Below are 18,686 nucleotides of genomic sequence, written 5' to 3'. Positions count from 1 at the left end.
ATCACAATGTTGCTGCAGGATAGTCTCTAATGACAGGTGGGGTCAATGCTCATAATTACATTGGGCATGATCCAAAATGTAACCACCAGAGTTGCAGTCCGTGGATTTCATGGTCAACTTTTCCCACCACATTTCCTAACCATGCATTAAGATCAAGTCTGTCCAGATGTAACACTCATGTATCTGGAGAGTCTCTTCTAACTCCTCTGCCAAACTCGTGAATAGGTTTGTTGTAGAAAAGATGATTCTCTTGTCTTTTCTACAGGCACTCTGTCTATCTATTATCTGAACGAGAATGCAATTGAAGTTTTGCATACTGTGAACATTAACTACAAATATGTTAACTGATTTCTGCCTGGTGCTGATTACTCAAAATTCTTTCTTCACACGATGACTGATGTAATTTTCTTTTCTGCAGCCTCCAGAGTAATTCCATAAGTAACAATGGTGCCACTGCCCTTACTGCAGCTCTCAAACTGAATGAAGGCCTCATCAACCTGAAGTAAGACACCATACTTCAACCCTTGATCTCTTGGAGGTGACCAGATATTGGACACCAGACTTTCATTGTTTCGATGTGAATGGATTTGGGCTTTGGGTGACACATTAGATATATATTTATGTAATGATATATAATTGTAATTCACATTCATAACATTAGCATACTAATATGACAGGGTGATTAAGTAAGAATGTGGTTAGGCAACAGAGGATTATGGAATCAGGTTCCACTTCATTGGTGATATTTTTTCATTCTGTTTGTAGATACCCCCCCAGTTGCACTTTTTAGATAGCTCCTATTGCTTTAATGTTATCTGTTTTGCTGCTTCTTCATTATGTTAATCGACAGCTATCTTATTAACTGCTTAGGACCACCAGAATAAGTTCCGATTTTATTACATTGTGTTTCCATTTCTAGCCTTCGAGAAAATTCCATTGGTCTTAATGGTGCAATGGAAATTGCGAATGCACTACGTGTGAATAAGGTGCTTAGGTCCTTGGAGTAAGTCTAATACATTAAAATAACTTATTTACTTCAAAGAGCCTTAAGCAATTTTTAAGGGTTTTACCATGTGTTAATAGAATGAGGTCCCGTTAATTCTACTATTTCTAAGTACCTCTCTGCTTAGAAAGAACTACGAATTTGTGTCTTAAAGCATTATGATTCCTTCAGAATCCTTCATATGCAGAGTCACCCTCTGATGCAACACCTACAAAGACTATCATAGATAATTTTTACAGAGTAAAGTACTGTGGATGCTGGAAATCTGAAATAAAAAAACAGAAACTGTTGGAAATATTCAGCAGATAGAAAGAGACAAAGTAAAGTTCTGAAGTGTCTGTTGCTGAATTCAATATTTTAAAATTCCATGTTTGCGGACACCAAGGTGCTTGCACAGTATGCTCTTGGGACATATTTGCACATGTGCTCGTGAATGAGATTATTTAAGTGGTTCAATGGTGTGCCTGTTTCTGTTGGAGCATGGACCCGGGGTGGAGGAGGGTCAAATTAGACTCGGTGGTGGGGGGGGGCGGCGGGGGAGAGGAGAACTCCCAGTGCTCTGATTTTTTTTCCCCCATGTCACATCTTCGTCCACCCCACTTTCTGAACCCGCCTAGATTGATCCTGGAAGTCTTTTCTGCTGTGCACTTTGCACGTGACACAAAGATGTAGAGTTAGCATGCTACTGCAGTTGCAGTGTCAGCGAATGCTGTGCATAACATAATGACATAGTAGGTCTGGAATTGTGTGCATGTACATTTCCAAATGAATATTCGGAAGCAGTTATGGTGTCAGCAAACACTGCCATTTTAAAATACTGATTAACAACTATTCACTACATTTAACTTGCCTTGATCTCTAATATAAACAAGCATTGGAATTTATTGCCTCACTTCAAAAAGTCTATAATCAGAGATACCCCACTGTGATAATGAAAGATTGTACAATCAATCATGGAGCAGTAATTTTGTAATGATAAATTCTAGCCTTATGTCAATAGACAAAGTGAAATAGCAAGCAATGCTTTTGAACAGTACAGTTTTAAAAAAAAAAAATAGCAAGAGTTTTAAATGCCCTAAAGACTTGAGCGCTCACTTTGACCAGTTTAGATTGATAGATCCCTTTAACATTTCATCCTACAGCTGCACTGGCAGATTAAATTAGATTATGCACCTTTTCCATATATTCACGGCTACCTTTTTAATATCCTAAAGGATACCTTACCTCTCTTCCAAAGGTATCCTGGGATCATATCCAAACAGTATCTTCTATATCTAAGCAATGCCGTGAGGTTTACTGCAAAGTTTACAAATATTGTAGCACTGGTTTCCCACTATGTTGTATTTCCCACTCTTGGCTAACCAAAATCAGACAAACTGGTGACAGCTGTTGTTTTGTATTAGCAGCTGCTGCCATGGATCATGGATGTGTGATTTTTAACTTACCCCCATTGTCCTACTCTGGTGAAATTGTGTTGGTTAGGAGCTGGAGTTCCAAATTTCAGTTCCTGCCACAGCTTCAAGGAGCTTTTCCATTGTCCTAAAACTTCAAGCGAACATTTTGCATCAAAGCACTTTTGTGAGAATGTCCTTTAGTTCACCTCACTGCTAGATTGCACTGTTCCACCTGCTGAATTCATTCATGTAGATAGTGTTTCGAGTGTAAGGGCTGCTGACTACTCTGTCTGTTGTTCTCAGTTTAACAGCAAACTTGTTACATGATGAGGGAACAGCAGCAATCGCTTCAGCTATCCGAGAGAATCAAACTCTCAAATCTCTGCAGTAAGTACAATGAAGACCGTTCTATTTTTGTAATATTTCTGTCTCATTCTTTCCATCTGCACTGTATCACACTCTGTCCTAATCTCATAATTTGTGACTGAAGTATATGCATAGGGGAAACTTTACTTCTGTCCAGTGTTAAAACCAAAGTCCAACTAAGGAAGCGAGGTATACAAGGGAACAATAAACACATAATAGTGAAATAATAGTGTTTAGATTTAGCATGAAACTGAATTTTCAATAACTGGAAGTGTGTGGAGTGAGTATGTGTTTAAAGTATTGTGTGTTTGTAGAACGAAATTACTTAATTTTGAACTGCTTGTTTTCTCCAGCTCCCATATGCCCTTCCTCTTAACCTGTTAACAAGCAGACAGAGTGCCACCTTCACAAAAGGCAGCTTCCCACACTTCTTCGTATTGACAAGATTTGGAGATGCCGGTGTTGGACTGGGGTGTACAAAGTTAAAAATCACACAACACCAGGTTATAGTCCAATGGGTTTAATTGGAAGCACACTAGCTTTCAGAGCGACACTCCTTCATTATCACCTGATGAAGGAGCGTTGCTTCGAAAGCTAGTGTGCTTCCATTTAAACCTGTTGGACTATAACCTGGTGTTGTGATTTTTAACTTAGTATTGACAAAGCACACTGGTTCATGACCCCAAGCTTTCGAACTACAGTTCTGACATTGCCAGCGCTTAATTAACTAGCTCTTCACTGCTTCTCTAATCACAGGATCTTTATTTCTGAATTTGTTATTGATAGATTTACTGGTTAGCTTATCTGCAGGAAGATTAGGAGAGAAAAACCCTTTGATTGGACAAGCAGCTGTCTTCACCATTTGTTCTATTTATGGGGAGACCCTTCTCTGATTGGTCAGTCCCATCAGTGAATTTTCCCAGGAGTTTTGGGGATTCCAGGAGTGAATACACCTGTTACTCCCATGTATTTTGAGTATTGATGTGGAGCGTGTGTTAATGACATTGAGACAGTGAAGGGAATGCGTTAAGAACAGAATTAATGTGTTAACAATGGAATGAGTGGACATGAATAGGGCAGTACAGTGCTTCAGTGGTTGGCATGGCTGCCTCACAGAACCAGGGACCTGGGTTTGATTCCACCCTCAGCCAGTTGTCTTTGTGGAGTTTGCATGTTCTCCCTGTGTCTGTGTGATTTTCCTCTGGGCATTCCAGATTCCACCCACAGTTCAAAGATATGCAGATTAGGTAGTTCGCCAAAGTGTGCAGGGATGTGTAGTTAAGGTGTATTAGTCTTGTGAAATGCAGGATAACAGAGAATAATGGTAAAGGGGTTGCTACTAGAAGGATCAGTTTGGACTCAATGGGCCGACCAGCCTCCTTCCGCACTGTAGGAATTGTATGATTCTAGGAGTCTGTGAATGAAGGGCGTGTGTTATGGGTTCAATGAATAAAACTTTAATTGAATGCAAGATCTGGTCATAGCATCAGCCACACTAATTGTGTGGCTAAGTTTAGAGTCATAGAGTCATAGAGATGTACAGCATGGAAATAGACCCTTCGGTCCAACTTGTCCATGCCGACTAGATATTTGTGGGTGGCACGGTGGCACGGTGGTTAGCACTGCTGCCTCACAGCACCAGAGACCTGGGTTCAATTCCCACTTCAGGCGACTGACTGTGTGGAGTTTGCACGTTCTCCCCGTGTCGGCGTGGGTTTCCTCCGGGTGCTCCGGTTTCCTCCCACAGTCCAAAGATGTGCAGGTCAGGTAAATTGGCCATGCTAAATTGCCCGTAGTGTTAGGTAAGGGGTAAATGTAGGGGTATGGGTGGGTTGTGCTTTGGCGGGGCAGTGTGGACTTGTTGGGCCGAAGGGCCTGTTTAAACACTGTAAGTAATCTAATCTAATCTAATCTAATATCCCAACCCAATCTAGTCCCACCTGCCAGCAACCTTGAGAAGCAAATATAAAATACTGACTTTAGGCTTGAAATTGATTTGAATAAGAGGTCACATTTACTCAAACCAAACTTGGTGCTCTACCTCCCCAGTAATGGTTGTAAAGGTAAAGAGATAATAAGATTAAGATAAATTGTTCTGTCCTGAACTCTGTACCACTATTTAAAGTACATTTGTGAAATAGCTGCAGAATATATACATGAAGGGTGATGGATATTCACTATTTAAAATCTGTCCATGTTCTCTTTCAGTCTTCAGTGGAACTTCATCAGTTCAGAAGCTGCAAAAGCTTTAGCTCAAGCACTACAGTCCAATCACAGCATCACCAGCCTTGAGTAAGTCTCTGACTCTCTTATTTGCTCCCAGCTGCAGCCAGAGAGTCACAGGTGAACCCTAAAATACATACCCCACACGACCTCTATTTCTAGGTCTCCATCATCAATGATCTGCTGAGCCATGCAATGTGCTGCATTTCAGCCCATGTCTGCCTCTACCCTGTTGAAAGTCATTTCTGTGCTTTAGTCACTTCTACACTTGATCTTTCTAATGCTTGCTTGGGCTTCTTGTGCAAGGTGAGACTGCAGGTCAGTAAGGATAGGTTGATGAGTGAGTGAAGCACTCTGACTAGAATTACCACCTACTTGCATTCCTGCTGATGTCCTCAACATTAATGTTTGGTCTTATTTCTAGCCTTCAGGAAAACAGCATTGGAGATGAAGGGATCATTGCTCTTTCAGCTGCACTCAAAAAGAACTCTGTGCTGACCTCTTTGTAGTAAGTTGCTGTTACTTGTTCACTTCAGCTGTCAGGAAATAATGTCATTGAGTCATAGAGACGTACAGCATGGAAACAGACCCTTCCGTCCATGCTGACCAGATATCCCAACCCAATCTAGTCCCACCTGCCAGCACCTAGCCCATATCCCTCCAAACCCTTCCTATTCATATACCCATCCAAATGCCTCTTAAATGTTGCAATTGTGTTAGCCTCCACCATTCTTCTGGCAGCTCATTCCATAAACATACCACCCTCTGCGTGAAAAAGTTGCCCCGTGGGTCTCTTTTATATCTTTCCCCTCTCACCCTAAACCTATGCTCTCTAGTTCTGGACTCCCCGACCCCAGGGAAAAGACTTTGCCTATTTACCCTATCCATGCCCCTTATAATTTTGTAAACCTCTATAAGGTCACCCCTCAGCCTCTGCGCTCCAGGGAAAACAGCCCCAGCCAGTTCAGCCTCTCCCTATAGCTCAAATCCTCCAACCCTGGCAACATCCTTGTAAATCTTTTCTGAACCCTTTCAAGTTTCACAACATCTTTCCGATAGGAAAGAGACCAGAATTGCACACAATAATCCAACAGTGGCCTAATCAATGTCCTGTATAGCTGCAACATGACCTCCCAACTCCTGTACTCAATACTCTGACCAATAAAGGAAAGCATACCAAACGCCTTCTTCACTATCCTATCTACCTGCAACTCCACTTTCAAGGAGCTAGGAACCTGCACTCCAAGGTCTCTTTGTTCAGCAACACTCCGTGTTCAATTTAAAATCAAAACTCCAATTAAGTTAGAAAATCACAGTGAAGAGGATTCATGTGCATAGGATTCAGAGAGCAACCTCAGAACCAGTACAGAGCCAGCATGATCAAACTCACGGAATAGTGCTTATTCTTGGTAAATGGTACAAGGTAAATTCAGAATTCCTAGGGGAGTCCTGTTGTAAGTGAGTCTGTTTGGAGATGAGACTACAACACTAGTGAAGATCTACTGATCTGCACTCTCTTTTGACCATAGTACGGCATAAGAATAAAAGAATGACTAGAGTAAGATTAGGGCCTGTCAAGGACAGTAGTTGCAAGTTGTGCGTAGAGTCTGAAGAGATAGGAGAGGTGCGAAATGAATATTTTTCATCAGTATTCACACAGGAAAAAGACAATGTTGTTGAGGAGAATACTGAGATACAGGCTATTAGACTAGATGGGATTGAGGTTCATAAGGAAGAGGTGTTAGCAATTCTGGAAAGTCAAAATAAATAATACCCCTGGACCAGATGGGCTTGATCCTAGGATTCTCTGGGAAGCCAGGAAGGAGATTACAGAGCCATTGGCTTTGATCACTGTTGTCTACAGGAATACTGCCAGAAGACTGAAGGATAACAAATGTCCCCTTGTTCAAGAAGGAGAGTAAAGACAACCCTGGTAATTATAGATTAGGAAGAGCCTTACTTCGATTATGGGTAAATTGTTGGAAAGGATTATAAGAGATAGGAATAATTTGATTAGGGATAATCAACATGGTTTTGTGAAGGGTAGGTCGTGCCTCACAAACCTTATTGAGTTCTTTGAGAAGGTGACCAAACAAGTGGATGAAGGTGAAGCAGTTCATGTAGTATATACAGATTTCAGTAAAGCGTTTGATAAGGTTCCCCACAGAAGGCTACTGCTGAAAACACGGAGGCATGTTTTAGGGTGATTTAGTGGTTTGGATCAGAAATTGGCTAGCTGAAAGAAGACAGAGGGTGGTGGTTAATGGGAAATATTCATCCTGGAATTCAGTTACATAGTGGTGTACCACAAGGATCTGTTTTGGGGCCACAGCTGCTTTTCATATTTATAAATGACCTGGTTGAGGGCGTAGAAGGATAGGTTAGTAAATTTGCAGATGACACTAAAGTTGATGGAGTTGTAGACAGTGTGGAAGGATGTTGCAGGTTACAGAGGGACATATATAAGCTGCAGTGCTGGGCTGAGAAGTGGCAAATGGAGTTTCATGTGGAAAAGTGTGAGGTGATTCACTTTGGAAAGAGTAACAGGAACACAGAGTACTGGGCCAATGGTAAGATTCTTGCTAGTGTGGATGAGTAGAGATATCTTGGTGTACATGTGCATAGATCCCTGACAGTTGTCATCCAGGTTGACAGGGTTGATAAGAAGTCGTACAGTGTGTTAGCTTTTATTGGTAGAGGGACTGAGTTTCAGAGCCATGAGGTCATGTTGCAGGTGTACAAAACTCTGGTGTGGCCGCACTTGGAATATTGTGTATAGTTCTAGTCACCGCATTAGAGGAAGGACATGGAAGCTTCGGAAAGGGTACAGAGGAGATTTACCAGGATGTTTCCTGGTATGGAGGGAAGGTCTAATGAGGAAAGGCTGAGGGACTTGAGGCTGTTTTCATTAGAGAGAAGAAGATTGAGAGGTGATATAATAGAGACATATAAGATGATCAGAGGATTGGACAGTGTGGACAGTGAGAGCCTTTTTCCTTGGATGTTGATGGCTAGCACGAGGGGACATAGCTTTAAACTGAGGGGTGATAGATATAGGACAGTACAGATTCAACAATTGTCAGATGATAGAGGTAGGTTCTTTACTCAGAGTAATAAGGGTGTGGAATGCCCTGCCTGCAATAGTAGTAGACTTGCCAACTTTAAAGGCATTTAAATAGTCATTGGGTAAATATATGGATGATAATGGAATAGTGTAAATTAGATGGGCTTCAGATCGGTTTCACAGTTTGGTGCAACATCGAGGGCCTGTACTGCACTGTATTGTTCTCTGTTCTATGTTTGCTGGGAGCACTGAATTTACCCAAATATCCCATCTTTAATTACAATTCTGCCATCAGTTGAACAAAGAAATCGATCAATTCAATAATACAGTGTATATTTAATCACTATTACTGATCATGGAAGCGCTAAGCATCATCATTTACTTACACATTATTCTGGAAGAATTTGTTTTTGTATAGGATGCTATTTGTTGAATATGGACTGTTTAGTGGGCTGTGTGTTCGGTAAGATGACGTGAAGTTTAGTTTCTTGTAATGTACAGACAGGTTCAGTTAAAATGGTAAATGTTATAATGAATTTGAATCTGGGAAGGAATGGTGTGTTTGGTTTCCATGATTGCTGTAAAGTTAAGCTTGAGGTGACATCCAATCCCTATGAAATCAGAACTACTTCCTGAACCTGATACTGCATGTGGGAAGAGTGTTTCCAGCCATTGATGCATTGTGTCCTGCGATCGTATTGTGTATTCAGATAAACTTGAGCCTACGATGTAGTTAATTATTCTCTTTTGCTCCAGCCTACAGGGGACGTCAGTGAGTGTGAGAGGTGCAAAGGCCTTGGCTGATGCTTTGCTGGTGAATAACAGCTTGATGACTCTGGAGTGAGTATGACTAAAGATACTAATGAATGTTGGCATTCACTTATACAGAGGGGATATTTTCTATAAGCTGTGGACGGATTGTTTAAAAAGTGATTTGGGCACTGATTCCAGTTTTGAGCACTGGATTATAAGAAGAAGCTAATTGCTTCCAGGACATTTGAGGATCAGGAATTCAATTCATGATAGAAGATTCAGAAGATTGCCTTATTTTCTTTAGAAATTTATAAGTATTCCACTCAAAGATTGGAGACTATATTTAGACTGATCAAGGATAATTGTCAGGTACTGAAGAGTTCAAATACTTGAGGATGCTAATAAGTTTAGGAAAGGAAGTTATTAGTGTGGAGATGGTATGCAAATAGTTATGGAATAAATTCCTACTGAATCCAGTATAATATTTGGGAAAATGAGATAATTGTGTTCCTGGATAATGTGGTAATATAGAGAAAGCGGTAAGTAGGATTCAGGGAATTTGGAGAGAAATTGGTTTTGCATAAGGTAATGATTCCAAAAGGGTTAATGTTAGTGGATGCATTAAACTCTATGTAATCTGATGACGTCATACAATCTTGGTTGCCAAAAACAGGGTTCTAACTCAAAATCGCAGTGTAGACAGATTTCTCATAATTATCTCCTGATAGTCCTACTTCTTATGTCTAACATTTTTGCAAAGACAAGTGTCCCTTCTTGTTAAGAGTCATTAGTAGGTAATCTATCAGTATTAACCAAATAGGCCCCTAGATCCAATGTAGAAAGGAGGACTGGCGGCAGCATTCTACCTCAACTAAATTATGGCAGTGGTTCGTTCAGCAGCAGATACAATATTGTAATCAGTGGTAGGCATCATTACTTAAATACCACAAGGTAACAATGATGGAAAACAACTACTGGTCCTACAAGAAGAAATGTTCAGATGACAAGTGAATTTATAACTTCTTAAATACTTTACCACTTTAAGACCATGAGATGTCGGACCAGAAGTAGGCCATTCAACCCATCCATTTTGCTCCACCTTTTGAAGATGTCATGGCTGATCCAATACCCCTCAACACACTTTCCTGTCTTTTCACTATAACCCTTGATTCCCTTACTGAATAAAACTTGTCTGTCTCAGCCTTGAATATACTTAATGACTCAGTCTCAACAGCCCTTTATAGTAAAGAATTCCACAGATTTACTACCTTCTGAGAACATTGCTTTATTGTACAGTTTAGAAGATTGTAAAATGAAGAAAATAAAAACAGCATTGCTGCTTACAGATGTAAAAAATCTTCTAAGGAAAAAAGGATAAAACCACTTTGGTTTATTGAAAAATTAAAAGGTTTGAAGACTTTAGTGCAACAAAATTTAGATACTGCAGAACTTAAAATCGCTGTAAAGAAAGGAGAATAAATAATCACATTAAGAAGATGTGGTCAGCAATAATAATATTGCACAGAGATTCAGTATGAGAGGGAGGCCAAATAAAACACAAGATCAACAACTCAGAGAAAACAATTCTTAAAATATAGAATTGTTTCAACATTTAATACTAAATCTCAAGCATAAGGATAAATAACAGCATTGTATTCAATAGATGTTGATGCTATAAATGACAAAAATATAAAACAGGGCACAGAAAATTCTGCAGTTCTTCAATTTTTTTTACACTAACTTTAATCTGAGAATGAACAGAATTTTAGAAGAGCAAGGTTTAACAGAATAGTTTAGCATTCATGAGAATCTGTAAATAATATAATTAATAATCTCCCTAAACTAGATTAATGGAAAGCTGTGACTATAGAGCTTTGAAATCATAATGCAGAAGAGAGAATTGTTGTAATTATTGATAAGTCTTTGTCAAATGTATTAAAGTCCAAAGAAGGGTTGACTTTGGAAGCAGAAATCGGGAGATTCTCAGACAAGTTCTGAGAGAATGACAACCTTATCACAGAAGAACATCCATCCACTTTATAAGATGCATTATAATTATATACACTCTAAAGGCTCATGTCTTTAGGCATGGTCAAATATAAAAGAAAAAGAGTCCGTGTTAGCTCTGTGGTACAAAGCAGTTTCACAGGCACAAGCAGTACCCAACCAAGACAAACGAATGCAACATCTATAAAACTATAGGTCACTTCCAGAAGATGTACAAAAGTAGAACACAACTTCTAGAGCAGTAAAATGTCAAATGCTTACTTATGCAAAGGTATTAATAAGATGGAACAATCTTCATTAGAAAAGATATCCAAAACATTCTAAAGGAATATCAGTGATTCATCTGACTCAGTTTGACATAACCTGTCTGTGTTGATAACATCTCGTTAATTTAAGCTTGATTGAAGGCTGAGTGTCAATTCTCTATCAGATCAAATACCATGCCGAAAGAAACAAAAGTTACAGCTTCTGTGGAACAAACAAAGTTCAATGGGTAGAGGATCTCCTTGTGCTTCCAAGACTCATGACAGAACCCAAAAAGAAGAGAGAATCCACAAAATTACCTTTGATGGCATAAGGAAATGTTTTGTATGGTCAAGAAGAACCAGTGACCAGAAAGTCAAAAAAAAGACTCATGCAATTCAACAAGAACAAAAGAACAATCAAGATTGTGCTACCATTTGCAGGTATTGCATTAAAGGATGGCCAGACCAAAAGTCTTATGAATTGGCTGACAGCAGACATTGATGACTGAACATTTTGAAATAGGTGAATTACTACTGTATGACCAAAGACTGATAATTCCAGTTTCCTTTCAGGAAGATGTCTTGGATAAAATACACTGGGATACTTTGGCATTGCCAGTTGTACAGCCAAAGCTCAGGCAGTGGTCTGTGGCTAGAGATCTCAAGAGAAGTTGAAGATCTCATAATTTATTGTGAAATCTGTGATCACACAGGATTGTCAGATTGTAAAACAGACCTTTCATCACTGAAAAAATATCAGAAGATAAGAATTAACAAAGTTTACCAGAGGAAGCAAATCCCGAAAACAAGATTCAGTATACAATTTACATAAACTTATTGGCAAGTCTTTAACTGAAGTTGTTCAGATAGCAAAACAGTATAGCGAACAAATTGATACATCAGATTTAATTTTGATGTTAGATGATGAGATGACACAAGTTCAAGAGCAATGTTTCAATCCTTCCTCTTCCAAAGAAGAATGATCTGTGTAAGTGACAAAGATAGTACTATGTAAACAACAGTAGCAAGACTGAGCACATGAAGGTATCTAGTTCACCAGGAGCACATCTTCAAAGGGTGAACAAAGACATGGAACTTTTTTGACAAGTCAAAGTAAAACGCTTATATACTTCAATATGGGTACATCAGCAGACTGAGAATGAAGATTTGTTTGCACAAAATGAAGGTGAGCTACATAACACATCATGGAAGCCAGACCAGTATCTGCAGGTTCACGACATGATTAAGGAGAAATTAACTAGTTCCAGAATCCAAGATACTGTAAACAATAAAGTAATTGCTTCCACCAAGCAGCAATCTTATTTAAAATTAATAAGATTAAAGGTCCCCCAGATTGTGTGATGGAGCAATACATGAGTAACTTTGTGTAATAAAACAGATAAAAGATCCTTCAATTGAGAAATTATTATGAACCAATCAAGGTAAAGATCCGGTTCAAAGTCAACATTCCTCAAGAGCTACCTATCTTCCAAGTTTGAAGAGAATGTGTTCTGGAAGAATTGTGATAACTTTGGACATCATGAATTTGTGAAGTCAAGAGACCTGGAGAAATGGGGTCTTGATAAATGTAAATGTAGTTATATGCCCAAATGTACAAATCTTTCCTATTGGCAAAAAATTATTGAGGGGAGATGTTATAGATGGTCATGTTCTTAAACAGTTAATGTTGGAGACTGTATTAAGCTCCACCCCTTATGAACGTGTTCTCATGGAGAGGGGCAGTGAATGCAGCTTGAAATTCTGATGGAGATAAATATGTCATAATTGTCTCTTGATAGTCTTAGCCTTAGTTTTGTATCTAACAGGCCAATATAGCTTCTACTACTCGATAAACTAAATCTTAAGAATTAATTGAAGTTTGATGTTAACCAAATAGGGCCTTTGAGCCAATATTCTAGTCCTACCTGTTCCAGAGTGTGTCATAGCATCTCTGAACTGGTTGTTTGGAAAATAACTACCTACTGCTCCGATGGGGTCTTGTGGCACAGTAGTAGTGTCCCTACCTCTGGGGCCTGGAGACCTGGGTTCAAGTCACACTGCTCTAGAGGAGATGTAATAACATCTCTGAACGCGATGATTAGAAAATCAATTTAAATATTAATAATAGCTAGGTTTTTTGCCCAGTGAGGGGGTTGGTGTTTGGACGGGTAAAGGATCCTGACAAACTGATCTCTGAACTCAGACAGATTGATGGATGACTGTTAAGAACATACACTGCCCCCTACTCCAAGGACTCTTATGGTTCAATGATAGTATCCCAACCTCTGGGCCAGAGTTCAAGACCCTTCTGCTTCAAATGTGTGTTATAACATGTCTGATGAACAGGTTGTTTTAAACAAAAATATACATAACTAACCCTACTACCCTAATTTCTTAAGTAGGGCTTTTGTGATGCATTGGTAGTGTCCCACCTCTGAGCTGAAAGACCCAGATTCAGGTCCCTGCTCCAGAAGTGTGCCATAACATGTTTGAACAGTTGATTAGAAAATACTTAGAAAGGATTGTCCCTCCACCAGGGGCTATATAATTCGATATAATTTTTTTATTAAATAGTGGAATTGAGGATTGTTTCCATTGGCATCTTGATGTTTTATGTTGCCCAGTAGGGTCTATCTAAACTATTACTGTTCATTTCTTAATTAAAAGGTAGCAATGAGGATTGGGTGCAGCACTCTACCCCCAACCACTTGCTAGTAGTGATTGACTCCACAGCACCTGCAACAGAGTGGTAGAAAATGGATTGTGGGACAGTTAGGGGATGGTTGTTGAGAGTATGGAAGGATATAGATCAGATTACCCAAGTTTATCCTAGAGTTCTGTTAGTGTTTCATTACATTGTCAGTGTATTAAGAGAGCGTGTGCACACTTTGACAATACCCAGGCCCTCTGACCATAGTATTTTTTCTAATTTCTTTCAGCCTCCGAGGAAACATGGTGGGTGTGGCTGGGGCAAAGGCAATCGCTAATGGTTTAAAAGTCAACAACAGTCTCCAGACTCTCAAGTATGTATATAATTCATGATTCACACTTTAACCTATACCCTTGGAAAAAGTACTTGAATCGAATGGAACTGTCATCTATTTCAATCTACAGGAAAACATGGTGGGGAAGAGGTAGTATCTGCAGTGTGAACATTTGCTGTGACAATACTGGGCTATGACTTATCTGTTCCACACATAATGACTTGTATTAAAAGGGGAGAGATACATATCATATTGGCAAACATAGCAAGATTCCACCAAATAGGAATTAGCTGAATGTTTGGGGTGCGATTTGTGTATCTAAACCCTCTGCTGTGAATGGTGTCTAGATACAGGTAGTTCTACTTAACATGCGTTTTGTAAATGTGATTTGGCTGTAACGAGATTTATGAGTTGCGGGGTTTTTTTAAAAATTAAACTCCCGTTCGCTGATAAGCGATTCCATCTTCTGTATTACCAGCCAGCTGTGATTTATTCTGCTAGCGCATCTATTACAACAGGTTTGCCATTCTGTGTGTGTGTGTGTGTGTGTGTGTGTGTTTTGATTCTATCTGCAGCTAAGGTAGGGGAAGCGAACATTGGAATACTTTTGGAATGCTTACTGGCATCATGCATGGAGTTGGAGGTCAAGAAGCGGGGAGAGAGGGGGGGAGAGAGAGAGACAGCAGTATCCAGCGAGAGTTGGAGAGTAAGCAGGACCTTTTCTTCAGCAAAGGCTCAGTTGCTGGCTATCTCAAGCTTCAACACACGGCAACAAAACAAGAGAGGGTGTATGTGTGTGTGTAAGGGTGGGTGGAGGTGGGGAGGTATGAAACTAAAGACTTACCATCGATGACCCTTATCGCTGGCCATCCCACGTTATGCTCGATCTAAGTTCACCCAGTCTCAGTTTGAAAGGAGGGGTGAGGATCTTAGAGTCTCGTCCCCTCATTCTCTCTGAAACCCAAGACCCATCGAAACCTCCAGCCGTTCAGAGCATCCCAGCTCTTTAGCTACCACCTTAAAAATAGAGATTTTACACGGCCAAAAAAAAAATTAAGTTTCACGAAATTTACTAGCAGATAGCCCGGTTCTGGACAAACTCCACTTCTCAAGGAGCCAGGAATAGAACAATACATTGGAAATTTCGCTTGGAACAACGTGGCATTTCTGTAACTTAGCAGAAATGGACAAGTTCGCTAAACTGCAAACCCTAACCCTGTTTTTCTCATAGGCCTCATAACTTCTATTGCACGATTTTCTATAAGACGACAACGCACAGGAATGCAACTACCCTGTTATAGGAGAACTACCTGTATCCTGAAAGTCAGTTTAATACATTAGAGCACTAGTTTATTAACTATCAGGTGTTTCTGGGAATGTTTATCGTTCAACGTTAGTAAACTTGAAGGCAGTTGAGAATTAACCAACTATTGTTGGAGCAGTCTGGAGGCAAGTCCTGGCGCAGTCGGGGCCTGTAATGCTGAACTATTTCTTTATTTTTCTAACTTATTTCTAAGATTTTGTACCTAGGTACCTTTCTACTTAAACTGGCACCCAAAATGGTGACTTTGTATATTTTTCACATGTAACAATAATTCTAATATCACCCAGAGGAATTAGAATAGGAGATTGCCCTGAAGAGCGTTAAGGAACCAGTGGACCTTCAGGGAAATCAGACAGTTTTGTGGTCACTTTTACTGATATCAATTCACAGGTGATCAGATATCTTGAATTCAGTATCACAATTAATGTTGGAACTTGAATTCATATCCTGTGGTTGTTGGCCCAGGTTTGTCCTTGTGCATTGAGCACTCAATATATAAAAATGTGAAATGTTGAAACTATTCAAAGTGGATCAGCAAGGAACAAGAAAGGCTCATGTTTTAAGTTCAGAGGGTAGCTACTGATTGCCTTCTATATGTTGCCAGAATTCGCTTTTTGACATGTTTCGTCAGAGACTAAGGAATTGCGCAAATTTTGATGAGCAATGAAAATAATCTGTGAAAGTGACGTTTAGCCTTGACTCAGGATCTTGAGTCACTTGCAAATAGAGCAAACCCAGAAGTGTTAGTCTTAATTGCAATTTTGGTTTGGCTCTGAGATGAGTTATACAATATGGCTTTGACATTCACTTACTGTTAGAATGCTTCCTTTATGTATTTACTTGAATAAATAATACAGTTTCTGCATTTTTTTGGTTTGCAGCCTTCAAGAAAATTTTTTGGGACTTGATGGAGCAATGTGCATTGCAATTGCTTTGAAATACAACCGCAGCCTCAGCCACATCAAGTGAGTGTCATCTTTGCTCATCTTCTGATCTATTTTAAATTTGCTTTGTCTCTCTGCCCCTCTTGAAGGTTCCCAAAATAGTCAGAGTAAAGTTATCCACAGAGGTGACTGATTGGTAACACAGTTACCTGTGAGAAGTGGTTAATATTTGATGCCATTGACAGCTGACTCCGCATCAGAGTCTCACAAGCACAGGGCTAACATGACAGTGGCATCATTATTTAAATCATTAAGAATGTCTCAGGCCTTCTACTTCCTCAGCATCAAGGCTAACAATTCTGACCTTGGATATGTGATGGTGATGATTTGCTTTATCAGTGTCTTGCTAACTGTCACAACATATGTTCTGTTACAAATTAGATTTTCCTCTCCCTTCTAGATGCACCCCAAACGTTAAAGAACACAACACTGTGACATTTCATTCCACTGGTTCTTTTTCTTTTACAGTCTCCAGGGCAACAGGATTGGAGAATCAGGGGCAAAGGTCATTGCTGCTGAAATAAGAAGCAAATCTCCGCACTGTGTTGTTGAAATATGAAATAAGAAGAGGCCATGTTGGAATCCAAGCAGTATTGACCGGCTCAGAATACCTCCTTCCTCCCATAACACATTCCTTTGTACTCAAATGCTTTGTACACTTTGAGCTGATCACTGGACAGACCATAATGTCTCTGATAGGTGTGAACGGTGTGGTGATCCCCAATCTTTACGCTTTCTAGCAGACATATGCAGAAGGTGGTGTCCAGCTCCCCTCCCCCACACACAAAAAAGATACACAAGATACTGTTGAATATAAGGATATTTCCATTTATGGGAGTGGATAACATTATTAAGCGATTACACATGAAATAATTACTTCAAATTCAATCAGTGAAAAGATTAACCTAGCACTGTCCCTAATGCAGACTATAACATATTGTTTTCTATTTTCACCTGTCTGAATAATTTAACTTATTGGACTGTCCACACATGTCACTGGGCACTGTATGACTGATACTGCTGCCGTCTGTAGCCCCATGGCATCAAAAGCACAGGAACAGTATTTTAACACCAAAAACCCAGTAGGGTTTCCATAGACCAAACAGCAGCATTGTGGCTAATTATCATTCATAAGTAAATCACAAGAACTATTTCACATGATCAGCAGTAGTGTTTAAGACAAGTTAGACCATATGATGATTTGGATTTTTCCTGGATTAATTTATATAGGAAAAACAGGGAAAACAATCTAAAAGGGTTCCATTTTAAAGGTGGGGGGCATGGAGGAACAGTGGGAACTAGGGGTTTAATGTGCACATTATTCAAAGTGGCAGAGCAGGGTAAGAACATTATTAATGAAGCATCAAGATTCTTGGCTTTATAGATAGGGACATAGGTTAAAATTAAAAAAGAAGAAATGAAAAACCTCTGTGAAACACTGATTCAGCCCTAACTGAAGTATCGTATCCAATCCTGAGCACCATACTTTAAGGAAGGATTTGACAACATTAGAGAGGGTGCAGAAACTGAGGCTGTTCTCCTTTTGAGAAGATTGTAAAGAGATTTGGTATTGAGGCATGCAAACTCATCAGGAGTCTAGACACGACAGAAGAAGCTGATCATATTTGTAGAAAAATCAAGAACCAGAGGATACAAATTTAAATTGATGGCAAGAAAAATAACAAGGAAAAGTTTTTTTTACATGGCGTTAGGATCAGAATTCACTGGCTAATAGTGTGGTAGAGACAGATTTAGTGTGACTTTCAAAGAGGAATGAGATCATTATCTGGAGGGATAGCAATGCCAGAAAGAAGGACAAGAGATGAGGGAATTGCTCTTGCAGAGAACCAGCAAGGACATGAGAGTCTGAATAGCCTTTCTCTTATGACCATTCTGTGACTCCATTGTAAACAGATATGTTCTCTTACTCCTCATGGACAAGACGCACAAGTTTGAGTGTTGCAGACACTTGTCTATAATCCTCTGGTCTATAAGAAGTGAGTTTGTGATTTGGCTTCCACCTCCTTCCATTAATTATTGCAACTTTCTGTAAAACTCAGCACGACCAGTTATTGTTTGATGAGGCTGTGTGGAGTAGTAGTGAGTAAGTAGGAGGATTGAGTAAATAATAGTTCTTTATGTATATATGTTATTTACAATACAAATATTTTACAGTATAAAGTTTTATTTATCTTTTTTTCATAATTGCATCAATAAAACAAATTGAGCATTGAAATATTTGGGTGTGAGGGTGGTGAGCTGACAATGATCTTCAGTTTCTGCCTCTCAGCTCAAGCTGCTGAGACTCCAAAGCTAAAACTGTGTTTCTGTCCCATGCTCCTTGTGTGAAATCTTTCTACTTTACACTGTTCTCTGTGT

At 39.5% G+C, this 18,686-nt stretch overlaps 1 protein-coding gene across 1 annotated transcript in view; it reads left to right on the top strand.

Annotated features, from left to right (window-relative positions):
• The window catches only part of nlrc3 (NLR family, CARD domain containing 3), a 52,242-nt gene extending 33,824 nt beyond the window's left edge, over positions 1-18,418 (top strand). Inside the window, exons 11-19 of the mRNA XM_072559651.1 lie at positions 419-502; positions 920-1,003; positions 2,701-2,784; positions 4,972-5,055; positions 5,411-5,494; positions 8,807-8,890; positions 13,995-14,078; positions 16,245-16,328; positions 16,776-18,418. Of these exons, the coding sequence (XP_072415752.1) occupies positions 419-502; positions 920-1,003; positions 2,701-2,784; positions 4,972-5,055; positions 5,411-5,494; positions 8,807-8,890; positions 13,995-14,078; positions 16,245-16,328; positions 16,776-16,866 (763 nt within the window). The 3' untranslated portion in view covers positions 16,867-18,418. The remainder of the gene's footprint in view (positions 1-418; positions 503-919; positions 1,004-2,700; positions 2,785-4,971; positions 5,056-5,410; positions 5,495-8,806; positions 8,891-13,994; positions 14,079-16,244; positions 16,329-16,775) is intronic.
• The last annotated feature ends 268 nt before the right edge of the window (positions 18,419-18,686 follow it).

The sequence above is a fragment of the Chiloscyllium punctatum genome, chromosome 40, assembly GCF_047496795.1.
Source record: "Chiloscyllium punctatum isolate Juve2018m chromosome 40, sChiPun1.3, whole genome shotgun sequence".
Classification (NCBI taxonomy): Eukaryota; Metazoa; Chordata; class Chondrichthyes; order Orectolobiformes; family Hemiscylliidae; genus Chiloscyllium; species Chiloscyllium punctatum.
This window is presented reverse-complemented; position numbering and strand designations above follow the sequence as displayed.